At 41.6% G+C, this 21678-nt stretch overlaps 1 protein-coding gene and 1 non-coding gene across 7 annotated transcripts in view; both read left to right on the plus strand.

Moving 5' to 3' along the window:
• Positions 1 to 21399, plus strand: part of LOC122749242 (schwannomin-interacting protein 1) — an 830285-nt gene extending 808886 nt beyond the window's left edge. For all 6 annotated transcript variants that reach the window (XM_043995506.1, XM_043995507.1, XM_043995509.1 and 3 more), the window contains 4 exons: positions 966 to 1163; positions 2760 to 2883; positions 10534 to 10627; positions 20733 to 21399. In XM_043995506.1, the coding sequence (XP_043851441.1) occupies positions 966 to 1163; positions 2760 to 2883; positions 10534 to 10627; positions 20733 to 20784 (468 nt within the window). In that variant the 3' untranslated portion in view covers positions 20785 to 21399. The remainder of the gene's footprint in view (positions 1 to 965; positions 1164 to 2759; positions 2884 to 10533; positions 10628 to 20732) is intronic.
• LOC122752254 lies at positions 10264 to 10368 on the plus strand. Its single transcript, XR_006356036.1, has one exon. It is a non-coding gene; the product is annotated as a U6 spliceosomal RNA (small nuclear RNA).
• Positions 21400 to 21678: the final 279 nt, after the last annotated feature.

A 21678-nucleotide genomic window follows, 5' to 3' on the forward strand; every position in this document is an offset into this window, starting at 1 on the left:
GTACAAACTCTAACCATCATGGTTGCCACCAAAAAGACCATCAGGTTAGTAGAGTGTTGGAGTTGGAATCAGGAAGGCCTGGGTTCAAATCCTGCCTCTGACATTTATTGTGTGACCCTGAGCAAGTCACTTGAACCCGCTGAGCCTCCACTTCCTCCTTAATAGAAAGAAGAGTTTGGACTAGATGGACTATGAAGTCTGTTTCAGCTCTAAATTTACAATGTGATGCTCAATACAAAGACACCTAAATACAAAATGCAGAGCAGTTAAAGTACAGTAGGTTTATAGGAGAGCGATAATACTGGTAAGACTGAGAAAGGCTTCATGTAGATAATCCCTGAGCTGAATCTTATAGGGTAATGAGGAATCCAAAAGGGGCAGGTGAGAAGGCAGAGCAGTGGAGGCCTGGGGAGACCCTATTCAAAGGTGATCTCTCTATTAGTGATCAGACCTGGAGATGGTTGGCTCATTTCTGCCCGTTGAGTGTCACAGTTTCATTTGCTCCACAAAGTGTGGTCCTTCCTGCTGTGCCCCAGATTACATAAATTTTGGATTAAATTTGAGAGTGACCTTTCAATTCTTTTTTATTTTGTCTGGCCACTCAACAAAAAAAAGTTTGAGTCAAGGGAAGCTTGAATTTTACAAATTCAAATCTCTCTTATAATTCATTGCATCATATTCCTCATATTTTACTCATACTGAAATCAGAAAGTTTCATTTTCTTCTCCTCCTGACATTGACTGAAAAGACATTTGGGGGGCTGCCTTCAGCACCAAGGACACCGAAATCATGTCATGAGATATAGGAATGGACAAGTGAGCATCAATTCAAACCCAAAGCACTCAGGCATACAGAGCTGTTGTAGAAGAGAAGAGAGATTCTGCTGTTCCCTAGCAGGCATCCACTTTCTGGAGCATGGAAAAAGTAAAGAAGTTCTTGATTGTTGTGTTCTCGTCCCCCCACAGAGTAAGCAGAGCTCTTCCTACTCGGACAGAGACACAACCGAAGAGGAGTCGGAATCCCTGGATGACATGGATTTCCTTACCAGACAAAGGAAGCTGCAGGCAGAGGCCAAGATGGCACTTGCTATGGCCAAACCAATGGCAAAGATGCAAGTAGAAGTGGAGAAACAAAACAGGAAAAAATCTCCAGTGGCCGATCTTGTAAGTGACCATGCAAACATTTAGAAAGCTGCCAAGTGGCCAATGTGATCTCAGTCCTTCCCTACTCAGAGTTACACAATCCTGGATTTCTCAATGGCATTTTTTAGAAAAGTACCCAGTGTCATTGGGAAACGGGTCACTGTGATTCTTTTTGTTCCCAGGACTTAGTCTCTTGCTATATGATAGCTATAGAAGCAAAAGATTTCTCAAAAGGGAAACTGACATTAGGAAGAGGACCTTAAGAACTAGAAGGAACCTTGGACATAATAGCATCCAATCTCTCCTCTCCCCATTTTAAAGATAAAAACTTGAGGCCAAGAGAGATAACAAACTCACTATGGGGTCTTGAAACAAACATTATTTCAAGACCCCATAGTGAGTTAGTAATAAAATTTTATTTTCAACCAGCTTCCTCATCCCAAGCCAGTGCCCTTTCTTCTATCCTACCAAACTTCCAATTTTTCTTGTACAAATTACTGAATTTTTCTTAATATGTAATATGTATTGCTTAATATGCAACTAAGGCATAATTGGTTTTCCTAGGTCCCATTAGCCATATGTTCAGAAACTCTTGAACCCCAAGGAATTTCAAAAATTCAGTCTCTTAAAAATGACTTAGTCATGGGGCAGCTAGATGGTGCAGTGGATAGAGCACCGGCCCTGGAGTCAGGAGTACCTGAGTTCAAAATCCGGCCTCAGACACTTAACACTTACTAGCTGTGTGACCCTGGGCAAGTCACTTAACCCCAACTGCCTCACTAAAAAAAAAAAAAAAAAAAAAAACAACACAAAAATGACTTAATCATAGACCTAGGCCAAAAGTTATCATTATTTGCAGTCAGGGAGATACTAGAAGCTTTCCCTACAAATGCAGGAGTAAAGCAAGGATGTTCCTTTTCCCCACTGTTATTCACATAGGTCTAGAAATGCTTAGTAATAGCAGTAAGATGAGAAAAAAACTAAAGGCATAAACATAGATAAAGAAAAGACAAAAGTGGGGGCAGCTACGTGGCACAGTGGATAAAGCACCAACCCTGGATTCGGGGGGACCTGAGTTCAAATCTAGTTTCAGACACTTGACATTTACTATCTGTGTGACCCTGGGTAAGTCACTTGACCCCAATTACCCTGCAAAAAAAGGTATACTTCCTAAGTTAATAGTGACTGAATAGCAATAAATGTTCTTCTCTTTTGATGGAAGAATGAACAGTGCCTTGACCTTGGGAGTAGGAAGTCTGAATTTGAATCCCCTCTTACTAAGTTCCTTGCAGTATGACTAAGTTTCAAGTTAGTTCATCTACAAAATAGGGATTATAATCTCAATCATAGGATTGCTGAGAGTAAAGAACTTTTTAAACCTTGAATGTCATATAAATGTGAATCACGATGGTGGTGCTGGTGGTGCTCATGGTAAGGGTGAGGAGGAGGAGGAGGAGGATTAATTGATTATGATGATTTGATTGAGTGTTATTGTTGCTGTTGCTGGTGGTGGTGGTGGTGGTGGTGATGATGGGTGGATCTCTTGGGGCAGCTGAACCTTGAGTTTGATCAAGCCATCCTATTTAAGTCTTTTTCCCCTTTCCTTCCCAATTTTAGCTGCCACACATGCCTCATATAAGTGAATGTTTGATGAAAAGAAGTTTAAAACCTACTGACCTGAGAGACATGACCATTGGGCAGCTACAAGTGATAGTCAACGATCTCCACTCCCAAATAGAGAGTAAGTATAAGACATCTCATTTTGTCCAACTGAATTCAACAAACATTTTTAAGCACCTAGTATATGCAGTGGACTACTAGTATATGCAGTGCAGTGGCTAGGTGCTAGCAGAAAGATAAGCTTTAGACAAATCCCAGTCCTGATCTTCCCAGAGCTTATGGTCTATTAGAGGGAATTGACATAGAAATAAGTAATTATGCCTTGAGTTAATCATGTGATAAAACATTGAGTGTTTTAAAACGGAGCATGAAAATAACCTGGATATCTTTCTTCATAATAATTCAACAAGTGAGTACCCACTTAGGTATTTATCTGCTCATATGGAGGGAATAGGAACTTCTGGCTAAGAGGAGGGTGTGAAAATCTCCCAGCTCTAGACCACTTCTGCTTAAGAGATCTCAAAAGGGCAGGAGACCGACCAATGACCAAGAAATCCAAAGAGATCTATCAGTAAGTGCTGTCATCCAACCCAAGACTACATAAAAACAAAGCAAGAGGCTTTGACTGCTGAAAGACAGCACAAAATCAGATGAGTAGGTCATTGGTCTGTGGCAGAATTCTGACTGGGGAAGCCCTTGGGGGCGGGCGGTATGGATGATCATGGCAACGTCCCAACCAAGGAAGCCCCCAGGGTGGGGGTGGAGGACACCAAAGCAGGACCCTGAGCAGAGATAACCAACCACAAATCTCTGACCAAGTATATGGTACTTGGACTTTACTCAGAGCAAACATGACCAAAGTGGGAACCAGAGGCAAGAACCCAGGAAAATAGGGTCAGAGCCAAAGACCTGACCACCTCGTGCAAGACTGTAGGAGTTAGGTGGAGGCCCTGGCAAAAAGTCCTAAATCAGGAGCTGAGGCTAGACATCCGATTAAACCCAAGAATACTCACTGAACGCTATTAAGAAATGTTATAGGTCAAGATACAATGAAGATATAAACCCAGAAGAGGATAATGCCACAACACTGATGATATGATGGAAAAGAAAGAGAAAAATATTCTATTAGAATCCTAATGATTTCAAAGGTCACAGTGGAGATTAAGTAGGAAAAAACAGAGGTAATGAGTTGTTTTTTCTGCTTTGATGACCTTAACAGAGGAAATAAAAGGGAAGGATGTGTGAATATCTGAGGAAAGAAATGAGGAAGAGAGATGTGGTACTTACTATTTCTTATAATTGGAGTGTGTAAGAAGAATAGACGCAATGTAAGAAGGGGTGAGGTGCGGGAATAACATTAACCTCATTCTTATCTAGACCAAACAAAAGACAATTGAACACACACACACACAAGTTTAGTGTATTACTACATTAAATTCAAAAAGGAAACAAGTCTAAGGAAAAGTAAGAATAATTTAAAAATTAAGAGGAAAAATAAAGTTGGAGGGCCCATAGCCACAAGTAAAATAAATTTCAATTTTGGTAAATAGATAATAACAAGGAAAATAAAAGGGGAACAGGGGTATAAAAACCAGGGAATAATTGAAGTCTGGGCCAGGGAATTAGGTGGTACAGTGGATAGAGTTCCAGGCCTGATGTCAGGAAGACTTATTTTCCTGAGATCAAATCTAGTCTCAAACACTTACTAGCTGTGTGACCCTGGGCAAGTCACTTAACCCTATGTGCCTTAGTTTCCTCATCTGTCAAATGAGCTGAAGAAGGAAATAGCAAATCAATCCAGAATCTTTGCTAAGAAAACCCCAAATAAAGTCACAAAGAGTGAAACACCACTGAAAATGACTGGACAACAACAATGGAATGAAAATAAATAATTTAAACATTTAGAGAAATATTTATTATTCGTGGTTGGGCCATGCCAATACAATAAAATGACAATATTACCTAAATTCATTTTTTTAATGCTATGTCAACTGAACTACCAAAGGGTTACTTTATAGGTCTAAAAAAAATAATAACAAAATTCATCTAGAGAAACATACAATCAAAAATCTCATGGGAAAATGGGAAAAATGGGAAAAAAGAGGACTTAGCAGTCCCCAAAAGTAATTATTATGAAAACTATTTAGTACTGGTTACAAATAACAAAGTAGATCAGTGGGACAGATCAGAAACACAAGATGTAGAAGTGCATTAATATGATAACACAGAGTGATGAAAAATAAAGTTCCCAATTACTGGGGGAAGAACTTATTATTCAATAAAAAACTATGGGGAAAACTGAAAAGCAGTGTGGCAGAAATTAGATTCACATACCATATCCCACAATCAGCCTAAAAAAGATACCTGACCTAGATACAAATAAATTAATAGATACAGTTATGGATAAGAAAAGAGTTCTTGACCAAACAAGGGATTAAGAGAGAAAGCTTTGCCTTAGTACAATTATTCTGAAAAGCAATTTGGAATTAGTTCCAAAAAGTTGCTAACTTGCGCATCTTCTTTGACCCAGCAATACTACTACGTTTATATCCCAAAGAGTTCAAAGAAAGAAAGAGAATCCCCATCGGTACGAAAATATAGAAACACTTTTTCATATGGTAAAGAACAGGAAACTAAGTGTCCATCAGTTGGGGAATGGCTAACCAAATTCTAGCATATGAACATAATGGAATGTTTTTGTGCTATAAGAAAAGGGACCAATTCAGAGAACCCTGGGAAGACTTGTAGGAAATCATGGAGAGTTAAGTGAGAAAACCAGAACAAAAGCTCATACAAAATCTGGGATATTGTTTTTAAAAATTGTTAAAATACTTAAGAACTCTCATCAAGGCAACGCTAGGGGAGTGTTCTTGTCAAGCACAACTTCAGAGGAAGGGTGATGAAATCTGCTTCCTACCTCTTTACATCAATAAACTATTTGGAGCTCAGGACACAAAGAATTTGGTTCTATAAAATTTATGTAAGTAAAGCTGCTCATTCTCTACCTGGGGATGATCTTTCCTTAAATTAAAAAAAAGTCCACAGTTCCTTTTCATAGAAAATAAATGTTTACGAATGCTAGTCACAGAAGAGCTTGAAAGTGCATTTCATCATTTTATTGTTCATTTCGTTGCTGTTCTTGAGAACACAAATTTGCTATCCGGTAGTTTTTGAAGGATCAACTTGAAGTTCTAATTCATAGGCTCTCCAGAGGGATCGCAGAGTCCAATCTATTCCAAACCCATGCCTGGCCAAGAATCCCAACTATGACAAAGCCAACAAGTGGCCATCCAGTCTTTTCCTAAAGGCCTCCAAAGAGGGGGAACCCATTACCTCCAGTGGCAGCCCCTTCTTCTTTGGGGTAGCTCACATTGGGTCTTTTTTTTGGTTTTTTGTTTTGTTTTGTTTTGTTGTAGGGCAATGAGGGTTAAGTGACTTGCCCAGGGTCACATAGCTAGTAAGTGTCTGAGGCTGGATTTGAACTCAGGTCCTCCTGAATCCAGGGCTGGTGCTTTATCCACTGTGCCACCTAGCTGCCCCCACATTGGATCTTGAATTAATGCTGATGCGATTTATAATTTTAGCAGCAGGAAGCCAGTCTACTAGTATTTATTATGTTCCTGGTTTGTGCTAGACACAGAATGCTAAACCATGAATGAATGAGTGAATGAATGAATGAATGAATGAATGAAAAAGTTATATGCAAAACACTATTCTAAATGTGGAAGATACAAGCAGAAAAACAAGACAGTCCCTGCCCTCCGGGAGGCTGTCTAATATAGGGAAACAACAAATACAGATGGTCTGGGGGCATCATTCTCCTCCCTTGGCATGTGATGTCCCTATTCTTTCCTTCCGGGGGCCTTGATGCTTTAGCCAGGTCAGCCTGTCTATGCCAAACTATAAGGATACAAAGAAAGCCCAAAACAGTCTCTGCCCTCAAAGAACATACCTCCCAATGGGAGAGACAAAATGTAAATAAATAGGTACATGCAAGATGTATACAGAGTGGGTGGGAACCTGGGAGGAGAAGGCACCTGGGGAACCCCAGAAAGGCCTCCTCAAGATAGCAGCATCTGGTCTGAGTCTTAATTTTGAGGATGTCTGGGATTCTAAGAGGCAGAAATATGTACTACTTTTTGGGGGGGGGGCAGGGCATTGAGGGTTAAGTGTCTTGCCCAGGGTCACACAGCTAGTAAGTGTCAAGTGTCTGAGGTCAGATTTGAACGCAGGTCCTCCAGAATCCAGGGCCAGTACTTTATCCACTGCTGCCCCCTGTACTACTTTTTAGATGGTGGCACATAGTTAGAGTGGGGACTCCAGGGGTCCCTATGTTCTTTGGGCCCCCTACCATACTGAGCACCGCAGGTGGAAGTTAAACCTACAAGCCTAATTCTACTGAGGCAAAACCCCAAGGTTCCCTGGGAGAATTCTCATTATGGAAAGAGAAAAACATGCCACTTACCCACCCTTTCCGGCAACACTGGCCAAATAAGCACATGTGACTGACTTCATAAGGGTTGGAGTTATTCCCATAGATGTAGCTTTTATCCCAGGTCTTTGCTGTTGTTTTTCTTTCTGGCATACCTTCTCCCCAGAGGCTAATTAAGTCCTTCCTGTTGTATCTCCAGTTTCAGATGGCACCACTAATCTGGTACTTCTTATTTCTTTATAAAATCATTCTTGCTGGGAAGCTGGCTATGGGCACCTTTCCCCAGGGTGATTTTAAGGATTATGAGCAGTGGGTCTTGATAGAAGACCATGGGACATGATTTAGCAGCGTAAGACTATCATCGTGAAAGTCCTTTTCTAAGTTACATTCTGCTTCTCTCTCTCCCAACTTGATATGCTCGTTCTAGTGATGCAACTTCCATATTTCTTATATTAGACTCAGTCAACACAACGAGTAATGATGCTTAAACATTCAACAAATCAAGAAATGTGAAGTTTTGCAAAATCACCTCAAAGCAAATTGACTAGAGAAGGTACACACACTAGAAAAACCAACTGTACAATTATAGCCATTTATATATATATATATATATATATATATATATACACACACACATGGAGAGGGATGGATGGATGGATGGATGGAAAGAGAGAGAGAGAGAGATTGCTAATTGTTCTAAGATCCCCAAAACTAGAGTATCCAAAAATGAAAGTCCTGGGTAAATCATCTCTTGCGGGGTCCCTGTAAATGAGAAATGCCCAATTTTATCCCAGACTAGGCCTCCTTATGTAATGAGTCATTGTTTTCCTCTCTCAGAACCAGGATGCCCCAACTGACCCTCAGGATTCTAAGGGACCCTGAGGGTTTTGGGGGTGTCTCTTTTTCTACTATGATTAGCTCAAGCCTCCACCAGCCATGTTCCCTTCATTATTAGGGGGCCAATGGCCAACACTGAGGTCCATTGAACTAAAACATCAGATAGCTATAACAAGAGGAATATTTACTTAAAAGACAGCAAGAACAAACACACAAATATGCCCCGTGAGCATGTCAGGGTCATACTCTCCCCTGTACCACCTTGGTCTCTCATGAGAAGTAAGCTCATAATTTAGCTCAGTTGCTGGGTAGCATTAGTCCCACCAAGCTGAGGTCCCTCTTTGCTTCTCAGAACATCAATGCTTTACTGGGTCTGGAACCTGGATCCTGGAGTTCTGGGATGGTCAAGCACCCTCTTGAACCCTTTGAACTCACAAGGTGTATTCACTCCCTTCACCTAGAACCAAAAAGAATAAACACAGATGCCAAGACCAAGGCCTTTTGGCCAGATGGCTTCAGAGGGAGAAGGCCCAACACCTTTCTTCTTACAGCTTGGTCTCTTTCCAGATACTGTGAATAAGAGTTAACAAGATTCCCCAAGAGCAACAATGATGCTCTGAACACCAGGTTGCTTGAAACCCATAATGCTGTCTTAGCTCTTTTTGAAACCAAATTCCACCTGTTTTGCTTAACAGAAATTTCTCTTCCCACCCTAGTGGCACTGTAATTTTTTTAAATCTCCTGACTCCTTTTTTTTTTTCAACATTGTTACTTAGCATGCAGTTTTCTGGTTGGGGGAAATGGCCATGTATTGTGAAAATAAAAATGCCAGACCAGTCCAGAGCAGATCAGACCAGATCAGAGGAAACCAGATTAGACCAAACATTATAACAGACCACATCAGATCAGATTAGAGCAGATCAGACCAGACCAGACTAGAACAGAACAGACCAGATTAGTCCAGACCAGTTAAGACTAGACCAGATCACATCAGACAAGACTAGACTAGAACAGAACCCAACAAAACAGACAAGACCAGATCAGATCAAACCGTATCAGTCTATACCAGTCCATAATATATCAGACCAGACAACACAACCCAAGACAATATTTATTAAATGCCTCCTGTGTACAGAGCAGACAGAATATGTAAATCGTTAATATTCTTGCCATGCTTGAACCCACTTTGATACATTTCAAATCTAATTTTTGACTATATCAGGAATAATTCAATATAGTCCCAGAAGCATTTACTAAGCACTTAGTTGGTATTCATGTAATGAGCTTAACTCTGGGGAGAGAAAAGACAAAAATGAAACTGCTCAACCTCACAAAGCTTACTTTCTCCTGGGTAAACTGTAGAGTTTATGTTCTACGGCTACACAGATAAGTAAATATAAGAAGTTAAAAGTGGTTTGGGGATCACTTAGCACTTGGGAAAATCAGGAAAGTCTCTGGGCTTAACCTTGAAGGGAGCCAGGGTTCCAAGAGTCTGAGGTCAGTATGGGCAGCATTTCCCGAAGGAAGACAGCCTCATTTACACAATTGAATTGACTAAAATTATATAAATGAAGAAACATACTAAAAACTAACTGAAGTCAAGTCTGTTGCAATGATCCATGTTAGTTCCATATGACTGATATAAAAGCATTCTTGCTTGCTTTTATGGGAGGGGTTAGCAAAACACGATTCAGGGACCACATCCAGCCCCCTGCCTGTTTTTGTACCTTCAACTGCCTGTTTTTCTCCATCCCACAACCTAAGTATGGCTTTTCATTTTAAAATTCAACAAAATTTTATTTTAAAATGTTTGCTGATGGGGGCAGCTAGGTGGCACAGTGGATAAAGCACCAGCCCTGGATTCAGGGGTACCTGAGTTCAAATCCGGCCTCAGACACTTGACACTTACTAGCTGTGTGACCCTGGGCAAGTCACTTAAGCCCTGGAAAAAAAAAAAAAGAAAAAAAAAGTTTGCTGACTCTCGTTTGGAGACCTGGTCAGCTATCACTTTGGGATATTATGACCTCCGCCATTCCCAGTTACTACATCAGATATTTGTCTAACTGTTGTTCATCGGTTTATCTGGCTGTGTTAAGGGAGTGGGGTATTAGAAAGGAACTGTTGTGTCAAAACAAGATACATCAATAAAACTGTCTTACAATGTGATGGCCCCAGAAAGGCCCCAGAAGCCTGGCCAGCCAGATCATTACAGCTACTTTGAAAACCATGCTGGTGCTCGCTTTGGCAGCACATACACTAAAATTGGAACGATACAGAGGTTAGCATGGCTCCCTGCGCAAGGATGACACGCAAATTCGTGAAGTGAAAACCATGCTGAAAGCGAAAGTCGGTGGCTCGAGGACAGAGAGCAGTGAAGCCTGCAGAAACCTCTGGCTTTGATAAATGATGGCCAGCCATTCTCTTCTTCTGACACAGTCAGGGCCTCCGGGCTTACATAGCTTTTCACATCTTGATGTTAGTCTGTCTTTGCATTGGTCTCAGGCTTGAATGAAGAGTTGGTGCAGCTGCTTCTCATCCGAGATGAATTGCACACGGAGCAAGACGCCATGCTGGTCGACATAGAAGATTTGACTAGGTGAGTGTTGTGATTTCTAGCATGTATTCTATGGACTTGCTGTACCACCAGCACCGACCCCAGGAGACAGTAAGTTCCTTGAGGGCAGGCACGATTTTGTTGTTTGTCTTGTGTCCTGAGAACCTAAAATGATATCTGGTACAGAGGTGGTACTTGGTTAATCAGTGATTAATCAGTTTCTTGGATGGACTGGATTAAATTAGGGAATCTCAGAATTCCTTCTCTAATAGTAGTAGTAGTAGTAGTAGTAGTAGTAGTAGTAGCAGCAGCAGCAGTGTAGTAGTAGTGCTCTTGTAGTAGTAGTAGTAGCAGCAGCAGTGTAGTAGTAGTGCTCTTGTAGTAGTAGTAGTAATAGCAGCAGTGTAGTAGTAGTGCTCTTGTAGTAGTAGTAGTAGTAGTAGCAGCTGCAGTAGCAGTAGTATAATAGTAGTGTAGTAGTAACAGCAGCAGCAGTAGTGCTCTTGTTGTAGTAGTAGTAATAGTAGTAGTAGTAGCAGCGGCAGAAGCAGCAATTGTTTGTAAAGCACTGAGAATGTGCCAGGCACAGTGCTAAGCACTTTAAGAATATTTTCACATTGACCCTTAAAATAACCCTGAAAAATAAGTGCTATTATCATCACCATTTTTTCATTGTTTTGTTTTTGGCAGGGCAATGAGAGTTAAGTGACTTGCCCAGGGTCACATAGCTACGTGAGCATAAATGTCTGAGGCTGGATTTGAACTCAGGTCCTCCTGAATCCAGGGCCAGTGCTTTATCCACTGCACCACCTAGCTGCCCCCTATCATCACCATTTTACAGATGGGGAAACAGGGACAAACAGAGTTAAGTGACTCACCCAGGGTCACACAGCTAGTAAATGTCTGAGGCCAGATTTGAACCCAGGTCTTCCTGACTCCAAATCCAACACTCTAGCCACTGTGGCACCCTGCTCAGGTGTGTGTGTGTGTGTGTGTGTGTGTGTGTGTGTGTGGTATATGACAGTGTTGGCTAATTCTCTACAGAATTGGCAGATTTTTAAAAAAGGCCCCATAAAAATCATCCCATCCAATCCATGACCACCATTTTCAGCTCCCTGTCCTGCTAAATGCATTGCTTTCTTAGCCACCACAGAAGCTCTGTCCATTTTCTCTGAATCACAACCTTTTAGGCAGCCCTACTGTGATATCTAAAGACAGACTCCCCAGTGGGGCCTCCAAATAGAGCTGTAGACAATGGGGAAGGAAGACCATGGAGGCCACTCTCCGCCTCCTCCTTCCCCATTCGTGGGAGGTAGCCTTGGAAAGAGCCCTTCCTGGCTCTGGCTTCCCCCATGCCCAGTGCCTGCTGACAGATTGCTCTCCCTTTGTGGCAAATAACAAACTAGAGTTTCTCATTTGGCCTGAGCTCCACCAGCCTCCCTGCCAAGGGGTAGCCAATCCCTTCCTCCCTCAGACACAAACTAGGTCAAAGTTGGTCAGATGGCACAGTTCTCCAGTTCACCCACAAGACAAATGACTAATGCAGGGAACATATGAGAATGAAATGCCCCAAAAGACTATTTGGGCAGTGCATGCTAAGTGTCCTTCCCCAGGGACCTAGAAGAGGAGGCATCGCAAGGAGCCCACGACTGGCAGAACTTCTCCGATGACCACTGTAGACTTACAATCTGCCACCAAACAAACAGCTGCCATCTGACTCCCGCCCCTCACTTTATGGATGAGGAAACAAGGGGATTAGATAGTAGAACAAAGACTAAAAGTTCAGGCCCCCTAGATCCTTAGCCAAGGGCTATTTCTGCTGACAAGGGTTCAGGCAAGTGGAAATAGTGGGCAGCAAGGGGTACTGGAAAGAGCTCCAAACTCAGAGACAGAAAACCTGGCTTCTATTTCTTATTATGCCCTTACTGGACATGTGACCTTGGGCAGGTATCTATAAAATGAAGGACTGGGATGAGGTGTCTACATGGAGCAGTGGATAGAGCCCTAGGTTTGAAGTCAGAAAGATCTGAGTTCAAATCCTGCCTCAGATCCTTACTAGCTATGTGACCCTGGGCAAGTCACTTCATGCTTCTGTCTCAGTTTTCTCACCTGTCAAATGAAGGAGTTAGACATCATGGCTTCTGAGGTCCCTTTGAGCTTTGATCTATAGCTCCAGCCTGATCCAACGAGCCTACCACTGTACCAGGCACTGTTGTAAGAACCAGTGACACAAATAAAGCATTGGGGTGGGGGGGGGGGGAAATGACACAAACACACATGTCTAGATGTGTTAATTCAGGGAGAATGAGAGCACCAACAGCAAGGGGGATGAGGTGGAGGGGCTATTGAGGGAACTGGTCTGAGCTTTGAAGGAAAGCAGCAAAGTCAAAGAGAGGGCATGCCTGGCACTGGGCACAGCTTGGGCAAAGATGCTGAGGCAGGAAATAGGTAGTTCCATTTGTCGGGGAAAATGTTGTGTGAAGTGGACAGTAAGTTTGGAAAGATAGGCAGGAGCCAGATTGTGAAGGACTTTAAATGCCGTACCCAAGAAGTGTGCGCTTGTCCTAAAGGCGATGGGCAATGGGTGAGCAGGGAGAGAGATGATCAGACTAAGTGGCTTTCTGAGGATTATACATATGGTGGCTGGATTAGGAAGGAGAGAGATTGGAAGTCAAGGGTTCAATCAGGAGACTTTTGCATAGTCCATGTGAGAGGATAAATATAACATTTGTCAGGAGCACTTATCTAAGTAATTTATGTGACCTAGAATTCTCTCAGGGAAGAGAGGAGAAGATAATGCTTAGGGTGCTGACCCTCGTATCTCTTCTTTGACTGTTAAACTTGTTAAATTAATTTTTGCTAATAATGACAACTCGAGTAACCTCCTATTCCCTGGCCTCGGGTGCTATGGAGAGGATTCTGGATTCTTAAAGACTGCACTCATGGTTCTGCCTACTAAAAAGGCTTCAGGGATCATCCTGGCAGGGGACTGTAGGCTTGGCATTCAAGGACCAGCCTAAGGCAGATGAGATGGACTTGTTATTTGGACATCTGCAGGGTGTTGAAGGTTTGGGCCACAGCAATTCCCCAGGACAGGTTGCAGAATCAGTCCCCATACCTACAGGTACCCAGATCCTTAAGTTAACTGAAGGATTAGAGAAAGCTATGTAAATACAGGGTGGGCCAGAAGTCATTATGTTTTAATAACTTTTTGAATATTTTTTCTTTATTTTTTGCCATTTATGAGATTTGATTTTTTTACACATAATGTAAATTCATTTCCTATATATACTGTATATGATGTTATGGTATTATAAATTAAAAACAAAATAAAGGAGTTATTAAATATCAGAATCCTTTGTGACCCCACCCTGTATAATGTGGATAGCCAAAGACTGGTGATATACCTTTGTCCTGATTTTCACTAGGATAAACTGAAAAGTCCTTCCTTTTGTATGCTTCACACTTCTCATGACCTTAGCTTTAATAGTAAAGTAGAGAAGAGTTTTTCCTAGTTCCCTTTTCTTGACTTTGCCAGAGTGCTTAATCCCAGGATATAACAATAATAACAACAACAACAACAACAACAACAACAACAACAACACTTATTTTTAACATTTTGAGATTTGCAAAGTACTTTAAACATGCTCTCATTTGATCCTCATAACAGCCCTTGGAGGTAGGTGTTATTATTATTTTTTATTAATTAATTAATTTATTTGTTTAAGTTTTCATCCTTTGTTTAGATAAGATTTCCAATTTCAAATTTTTTCTCCCTCCCTCCCCTCCCTGCCCCCCTCCCCTAGACAGCAAGTAATCTGATATATAACATTAAACATATTTCTGCATTAGTCATGTTATACAAGAAGAATCAGAGCAAGAAGGAAAAACCTTAAAAAAGAAAAACAACAGCACCAAAAACAAAAGAAATAATATGGTCCAATCAGCGTCCATATTCCACAGTTCCCTTTTTTTTTCCTGGATTTAGAGAGCCTTTTCCATCATGAGTCCTTTGGAACTTTCTTGTACCATTGGATTGGTGAGAAGAATCTAGTCTATCACAGTTGATCAACACATAATGCTGATGATACTGTGCACAATGTTCTCCTGGTTCTGCTCATCTCACTCATCATCAGCCCACGCAAGACCCTCCAGGTTTCTCTGAACTCCTCCTGCTCATCGTTTCTTACAGCACAATAGTATTCCATTACATTCATATGGTGGGTGTTATTATTTCCCCCACTTTACAGATGAGGAGACTGAGGCAGGAAAAAGTTAAATAATCACACAGCTAGTAAGTAACTGAGGATGGATTTTTACTCAAATCTCTCAGACTCCACGTCCAGCGTTTTGTCCACTGTACCACCTCCCTGCCTCACAATAAAATAGAATCATTCCTTTCAATCAGTCAGGTATTTATAAAGTGCCAACAGTGTGCCAGGGGATACGAGTGCAAAGAATGGCACAGTCAAATGGATAGTGAGCTTCCATTTATGGCACAAATCTATAACTAAGAACTGCAAAGATTCCTGTTTACTGATTTAATTTTATTGGCAGAACATTTCCTTATCACCCACTATGGGCCAGGCAATGTGCTAGGTGCTAGGGTTAGAGAGACAAAAATAAGATTACCTGTCCTCAAGGAATTTACAATCTTCTGGGGCGGGACAGGGCAGGGAGATAGAACATGCATTTTTAAGTAGGAGGAACCTTCTGAAAGAGGCAGGACCTGAGCCCTGCTCAAAATCTAAGAGCAGAAGGAAACGACACAAATGCTGAGAAGGAAACAATTCATTGGTGCCGTATAGACCCAGAACCTCAGGATCATTATTTCTTTTTTAAAAATTTATAATTGAGGGGGCAACTAAGTGATGCAGTGGATAAAGCACCGGCCCTGGATTCAGGAGGACCTGAGTTCAAATCCAACCTCAGACACTTGACACTTACTAGCTATGTGACCTTGGGCAAGTCACTTAACCCTCATTGCCCCACTCCACCCCCCACCCCCCAAAATGGAATAGAGTCCTGGACCTGGAGTTAGGAAGACCTGAGTTCCAATCTAGTATCAGATACTTAATAGCCATCTGACCTTGAAGCAGCTGGGTGGCATGCTGGATAGAGCACTGGGCCTATAGTCAGAAAGACATAAGTTCAAATCTAGACTCAGTGACTTACCAGCTACATCCCCCTGAATAAGTCCCCTGACTACTGTCTGCCTCAGTTTCCTCAACCGTAAAATGGAGATAATAATAATATCACCTATCTTCCAGAGTTGTTGGAGCAAATGAGATAATATTTATGAAGTTCTTTGTAAACCTTATTATTACTACTAAGTATTATTAATAATTACATAGCAATTATATGTACTATAAAATACATTCTATTTATTGTTCATCATTATGTTATTACATATTATATAATTATGAATAATACTTTTCAACAATACAGCTGTTTCTAGATATAGACCCACAACACCCTTACCATCCCCACTGTGAGTGACTTTCCCCCAAAACAAAGATAGTGATGTCAACTTAACCATCACAGAGGCTGCTGCCTTCTAAAAGATACACGTGCACAGATACACATGGACTCTCTCAACTGCTGATGAATTCTGTCGGTGAAAATAAAGACCACTTCTCTATGACTCGGAAGAGCAATACTATTTTCTAATTTCAAAAAGTAGATTGGGAGATGAGCAATATTCTTTTCCCAGCTATTCATAGTTGCAAAATATTTCATGCTCACTTCTCAACAGAAAGTGCTGGAGAAACCACAGGCTAAAGATATTTGTTATAATGGCACTGGGACAGAGGTGTCCTGTTAAGCTAAATATATGCCTCTGATTTATCAATTACATTCTGCAAACCTATTAATTATATTATTATATTTGTATAATACTAATGTATTGATTGCTATACTATATTGATTAATTATGTTAATATATTTTATTATGTATTGCTTATTATAACAGTATATAACACTATGCTACATTTTAATATATTATGACTATATCATTATTATACCATATTTTAATATAGTATAACTATCATTACTATACTATATTGCAATATAGTATAATTATATTATTCTTATACTATATTGCAATCTACTATATTATAATTCTGTATCATATAATGCTATATTTGAATATATTTAAATTATCATTAATTATTATTCAACTTTAATATATAATGTAATAAATATGTCATTATAAATTTACAAGGCACTAGGGATAGAAAGATAAAGAAACAATTCACTCTCCCAAGGACATTCCATTAGGAGGGTTGTGACATACATGGTGCCAAGTATGATACAATGTGGCAATTGCAGGGAGAAGGGTTGGCAAGGAGAGACCAAGTCAAGGCACTGTGGGAATATTTGAGGAGGAAGAAGGGATCCGGGAAGGTTTCACAGAGGAGGTAACTCCTGAGGTGAGACCTGAAGGAAAAGAGGATCCTGAAAGGTAGAGTTAAGAACGAACCAAGGGGAGGGAATGGCCTTTGCAAACATACAGAGGTGGGAGATGATGTGAGATCATTGATTTACAGCTGAAGAGAACAAAAGTGATCTTATCCAAATCCCTCATTGTGTACCTGAGGAAAATGAAGTGCAGAGAGGTTCATCCACAGTCACACACGGTAAATAGAGGAGCCCCTAATCCTCTGACTTCAGAGCCAACCCTCCCCACTGGACCACCCTGCCTTTTTAAGTTCATGTTGAGTCCATGAAACCACTAGTGGTCCAGTGTGGCTGGAATCCAAAGGGCATGAAGGGGTATAATGTAAAATAAACAAGAAAAGTGGATTGGAGCCATACTGTGGAGCACTGTAAGTGCAAAACCGTCTGTAGTTTATCCTAGAAGCAATAGGGAGCCACCAGCAGTTCCAGGGGAAGGGAATGACCTCATCAGATCTGTGGCTTAAGAAAATTGGACAGCTGTATGGAAGATAGATTGGAAAGGGGAGAAACTGGGGGTAGGGAGACCCACCAAGAGATGATTACAATAATCCAGATGAGGTCCCAATAGACATTCAAAATAGAGCATGGGGACAGATCACAGATACGTAATTTTAAGGGATTTTAAAAATCATCTAATTCAACCTCTTCATTTTACAGATGAAGAAACTGAGACTCAGACAAGTTAGATGATTTGCCCAACATCACACAGAGAATAAGAGTCAGAGCTGGCATTTGAACCCATGCACTCTGGTTCCAAGACCAGTGTTTTCCCCACTGTATATACTACCTTCCTCCCAGCCCATGTGAGAGATGGTGGGGAGGGAGGGGTCAAGGATTACTCTCTGAACTTCAGTCACTGAGGATGAGGGGTGCCCTCAGCAAACAGGAAAGCCCAAAGGAAAGACAAGTCCTAAGGGAAAGATGGGGAGTTCTTTTGGGGATGCAAGAAGTTTGATGCCACGGATGTGGAGGTGTCCAGCAGGCAGCTGGGGAGGTGGACTCGAATGCAGGGCTCACGTTAGTTCTGGGCACATAGCTTTGGAGATGATCTGTTTGCAGAGAATCATCCAAGCCTTTGGATGCTACTGAGATCACCGTGAAGGAAAGTGTGAAGAGAACAGAGGAGAGAGTCCAGGAAAGAGCCTCCAGAGACATCCGTGCATTGGTGGTTAGGACGCAGGAGAGTGGAGGGTGGCCTAGCAAAGCTGGCTGAACAGCAGTGGTCAGGCTGGTCAGAGGAGAGGCAGGAGAGAGCAGTGTCACAGAAACCAAGGAAGGAGAAAGTGTGCAGGGCCGATCAGTGGTATCACAGCTGCTGGTGAGGAGGGTGAAGCCTGAGAAAATAGTCAAGGATTCAGCAATTGAGCTTTTCATGAAAAGAACAACATATTTTAAGTGGTGACTATTGCCCTATTCCCAACACCCTCAAAAATTCACTCACACACACACACACACACACACACACACACATACACACTAACAAGGGTACATTAGTACCTTTGGTGTTGAGGTCAAAGAACACTGTATCTGGAATAAGGGGTCTTCCTTTGATTCCTGGCTCTGATGCTTACTAGATGTATGACCTTGGGTAAGTCACCATCTCTAGGCCCATAAAAATGAGGAGGTTGGACTCTACCTCTAATATCCCCTTTGGGTCTAAATCTATGGTCCTATATGTTTGTTGAATTGAATTAAATTGAATTGAATTGGCTAAGTCACTGTTGGCTTGGCACATTGCCTGGCACGTAGTAGACACTTGCTATAGGGTTATTATCTTGACTTCCTGGCACCGAAGTCTCAGAAATGGTAGCTCATTGGGCATCTTACCGTTTCTAGTGCCAGACTTTCAGGAGTCAGGCCCACTAGGGCAGGCTCTGTGTGCACACACAGGCGACATTGGAATGGATGGGATGAAGGGATCATTCCTTCCTTCCAGATGTCTTTTCTTGGCATATGATGACTGAAGTCTTTGCCCACTTCTCTGCCTGGCTTCTGGCTTCTGTTGTCCTGATCTGTGATTGCCCCCAGAGCCATGAGCTCTGCACAGGGGAGGGAGACTTTGTGCCGGGCCATCTTCTCTAAAGAGTATTTCTCCAGAGATGACAATCTCCTTAAAGTTTTTCTATCTGAGCTTCACACCAATTCAGCAGCATCTGTGAAATCCCTCCCCAACCATTCAAAAGCTGGGAAATAGGCTGTGTCTCCCCTGCCCAGGACGGAGGAGAGCTTGCATTTCCCTTCTCGGGCCAGCCTGGCCATTTCCAAAAACCATCTGGGTGGACCCATTGTGTTTTGCTATCCTTGAGCACATTTTTTCCAAACAACATGTTTAATTAGTGCTCGTTAGCATGAGGCAAACCTTGCACTTGGCCATTCTGCCTTCCTGTGCCCGCTGTTCAGCCTGCTGTCACACTGGGCAGCCTCAGGCTCCCTGCTCATGTGAGAGGCTTCCTGGGATGGACACACTCCAGAGCAGGGCCTCCTGGTCATCTTGCTTGTGTGCATGACAAGACCATCCATGACCCTTTGAGCCCTACAGAGCCCTGAAATTAGGGGACTGGGGGTGGGAGGGGGTTGGGGTTTTACATAAAAATGAAGGTGATTGGAAACAATATTCAGGAATGACTTTGATAATTTGATTGGAGTTAAGGAGGCCAAAATTCAGTCACTTGACCCTGGAATCTGCATTGTAATTTGTAAGGCCCTGAAAAGGTCAATGACTTGTCCAGGGTCACACAGCCAGGATGCATCAGAGGCAGGTCTTGAACCCAAGTCTCCCTGGCTCCAAGGCCAGCTCTCTATCCACAAAGCCACACAGCCAAGAGGTTCAAACTTTAAAGTAATACACAAATGTTAATTATTATTGCTGTTATTAATCTTGGTAAAAGGAAGGATAACATACTGACCTCAAATTCCTATCATGTGCCTTAGACCATTTGATTCTTTCAGTTTATTTAATTTATTTGCAATTGGATTTTGTTTCTCCTTGTTCTTCCCAGCACCTCCCAACAAAGTCAATTTTTTTTCTTGTTGTTTTTAATATTATTGACACTTCCCAATGACCAATCTCTTAGGTTATAGACCAAGGGTTCTTAACCTGGGATATATGAACTTGGGTTTTTAAAAATATTTTAACAGAGAGCAACTAGGTGGCACAGTTGATAAAGCACCAGCCCTGGATTCAGGAAGACCTGAGTTCAAATGTGGCCTCAAACACTTAACACTTACTAGCTGTGTCACCCTGGGAAAGTCATTTAACCTTCATTGCCCCATAAAAAAAATCAAAAACTATATTTCAATATAATTGGTGACCTTAGTAATCCTGTGAAATGTATGTATTTAAAAACATGATTCTGAGAAGGGGCCCATTGGTTTCTTCAGGCTGACTGCCAAAGGTTGGCCAGGGCACAAAGAAAGGTAAAGAAGCCATTACAGACACCCTAATTAGTGACTAGGACCCCACAGTTGAATTAGCTGCTTATTCAAGTACATTTAATTGTATGAAATGGAAACATTCCAAAAATTGAATTGATTTACATAGACTGAAGTTCAGCAACTCTAGGGAATGTATTTCTTCATGAGCTGATCTGACCCTTTGTTCAACTGGTGCCGTGTCTGGAAAATCAGAGGGCAGCAGAGACTCTTCCTCTCAGAGTTAAAGTAACGAATCTTGTCATTAATTTTACAGACATGCCGAAAGCCAGCAAAAGCACTTGGCCGAGAAAATGCCAGCCAAATGAAGCCGGCAGCCCACACCAGGAGACCAAGCTTGAAAACTATTGTGCTTCTGTGGTTGTAAAATGCTGATACGCCCTCGGAGGGGTGCACCAAGAAACAAAAAAAAAAAAAATCAGTGTTAGTCATTGATGATGTCCGAAGCTTCATGTCCAGTGATTGGCCTTTGCTTCTTAATTTATTTTCATTTTAACTCGTGCCACTAAATAGCCGGCATTTTAAGAAAATACAGTTATGAGAAGAAAATGTGCAGTTGCCATGCTGTTACGAACCATGGTTGGGAACAGAGGGTAGTTGAACTTTCTTTTTTATTTGTTTAGAGACTTTCAGTTGGACCCGTCCTTTCTCATTGCCTACTTTTACTCCTCACTGTAGTTCACTCTAAAGAAGAAGCTGTCAAAGCCGGTGCTATTCAAGTTCAAACCATACCTGCCTGCCTCGTCGTGAAGTTGTAGCTTTCTGTCATCTGGATATTTTAATCAGTTTTCAACATTTTGTGAATGTTGACTACCTGACCTTCATTTTTAGATGTGCTATTAACATTCAGCTGGATTCAGAGAGTTGCCCTGGAACGTTTTATGTATAAATATGTAAAATAAAAATTGAAAATTTGTTTCATAGGATATGTCTTTTTGTTCAGCGGTAGATGTGGCGCTGTTCCTTCCCCTTTGCTTTCCAAGGGAGAAATCATACAGCCGCTGGTTTTTACTACAGAGAGGTTTCATTGCATGTGGTTCCATGAGCAACTTGCAATGAGCTTGTATTGTAAGACATCACAAGCCTTGTAAGTTGCTCTGAGCTCAAAGAAGAACTATTTCTTTGTCCAGAAGGATAGAATTGCAGAGTTGGAAGCAACCTCACTGGTTATCATTCCCAACCAATTCCCCCAAAAGAATCTC

Source organism: Dromiciops gliroides, chromosome 3 (genome assembly GCF_019393635.1).
Source record: "Dromiciops gliroides isolate mDroGli1 chromosome 3, mDroGli1.pri, whole genome shotgun sequence".
NCBI lineage: Eukaryota > Metazoa > Chordata > Mammalia > Microbiotheria > Microbiotheriidae > Dromiciops > Dromiciops gliroides.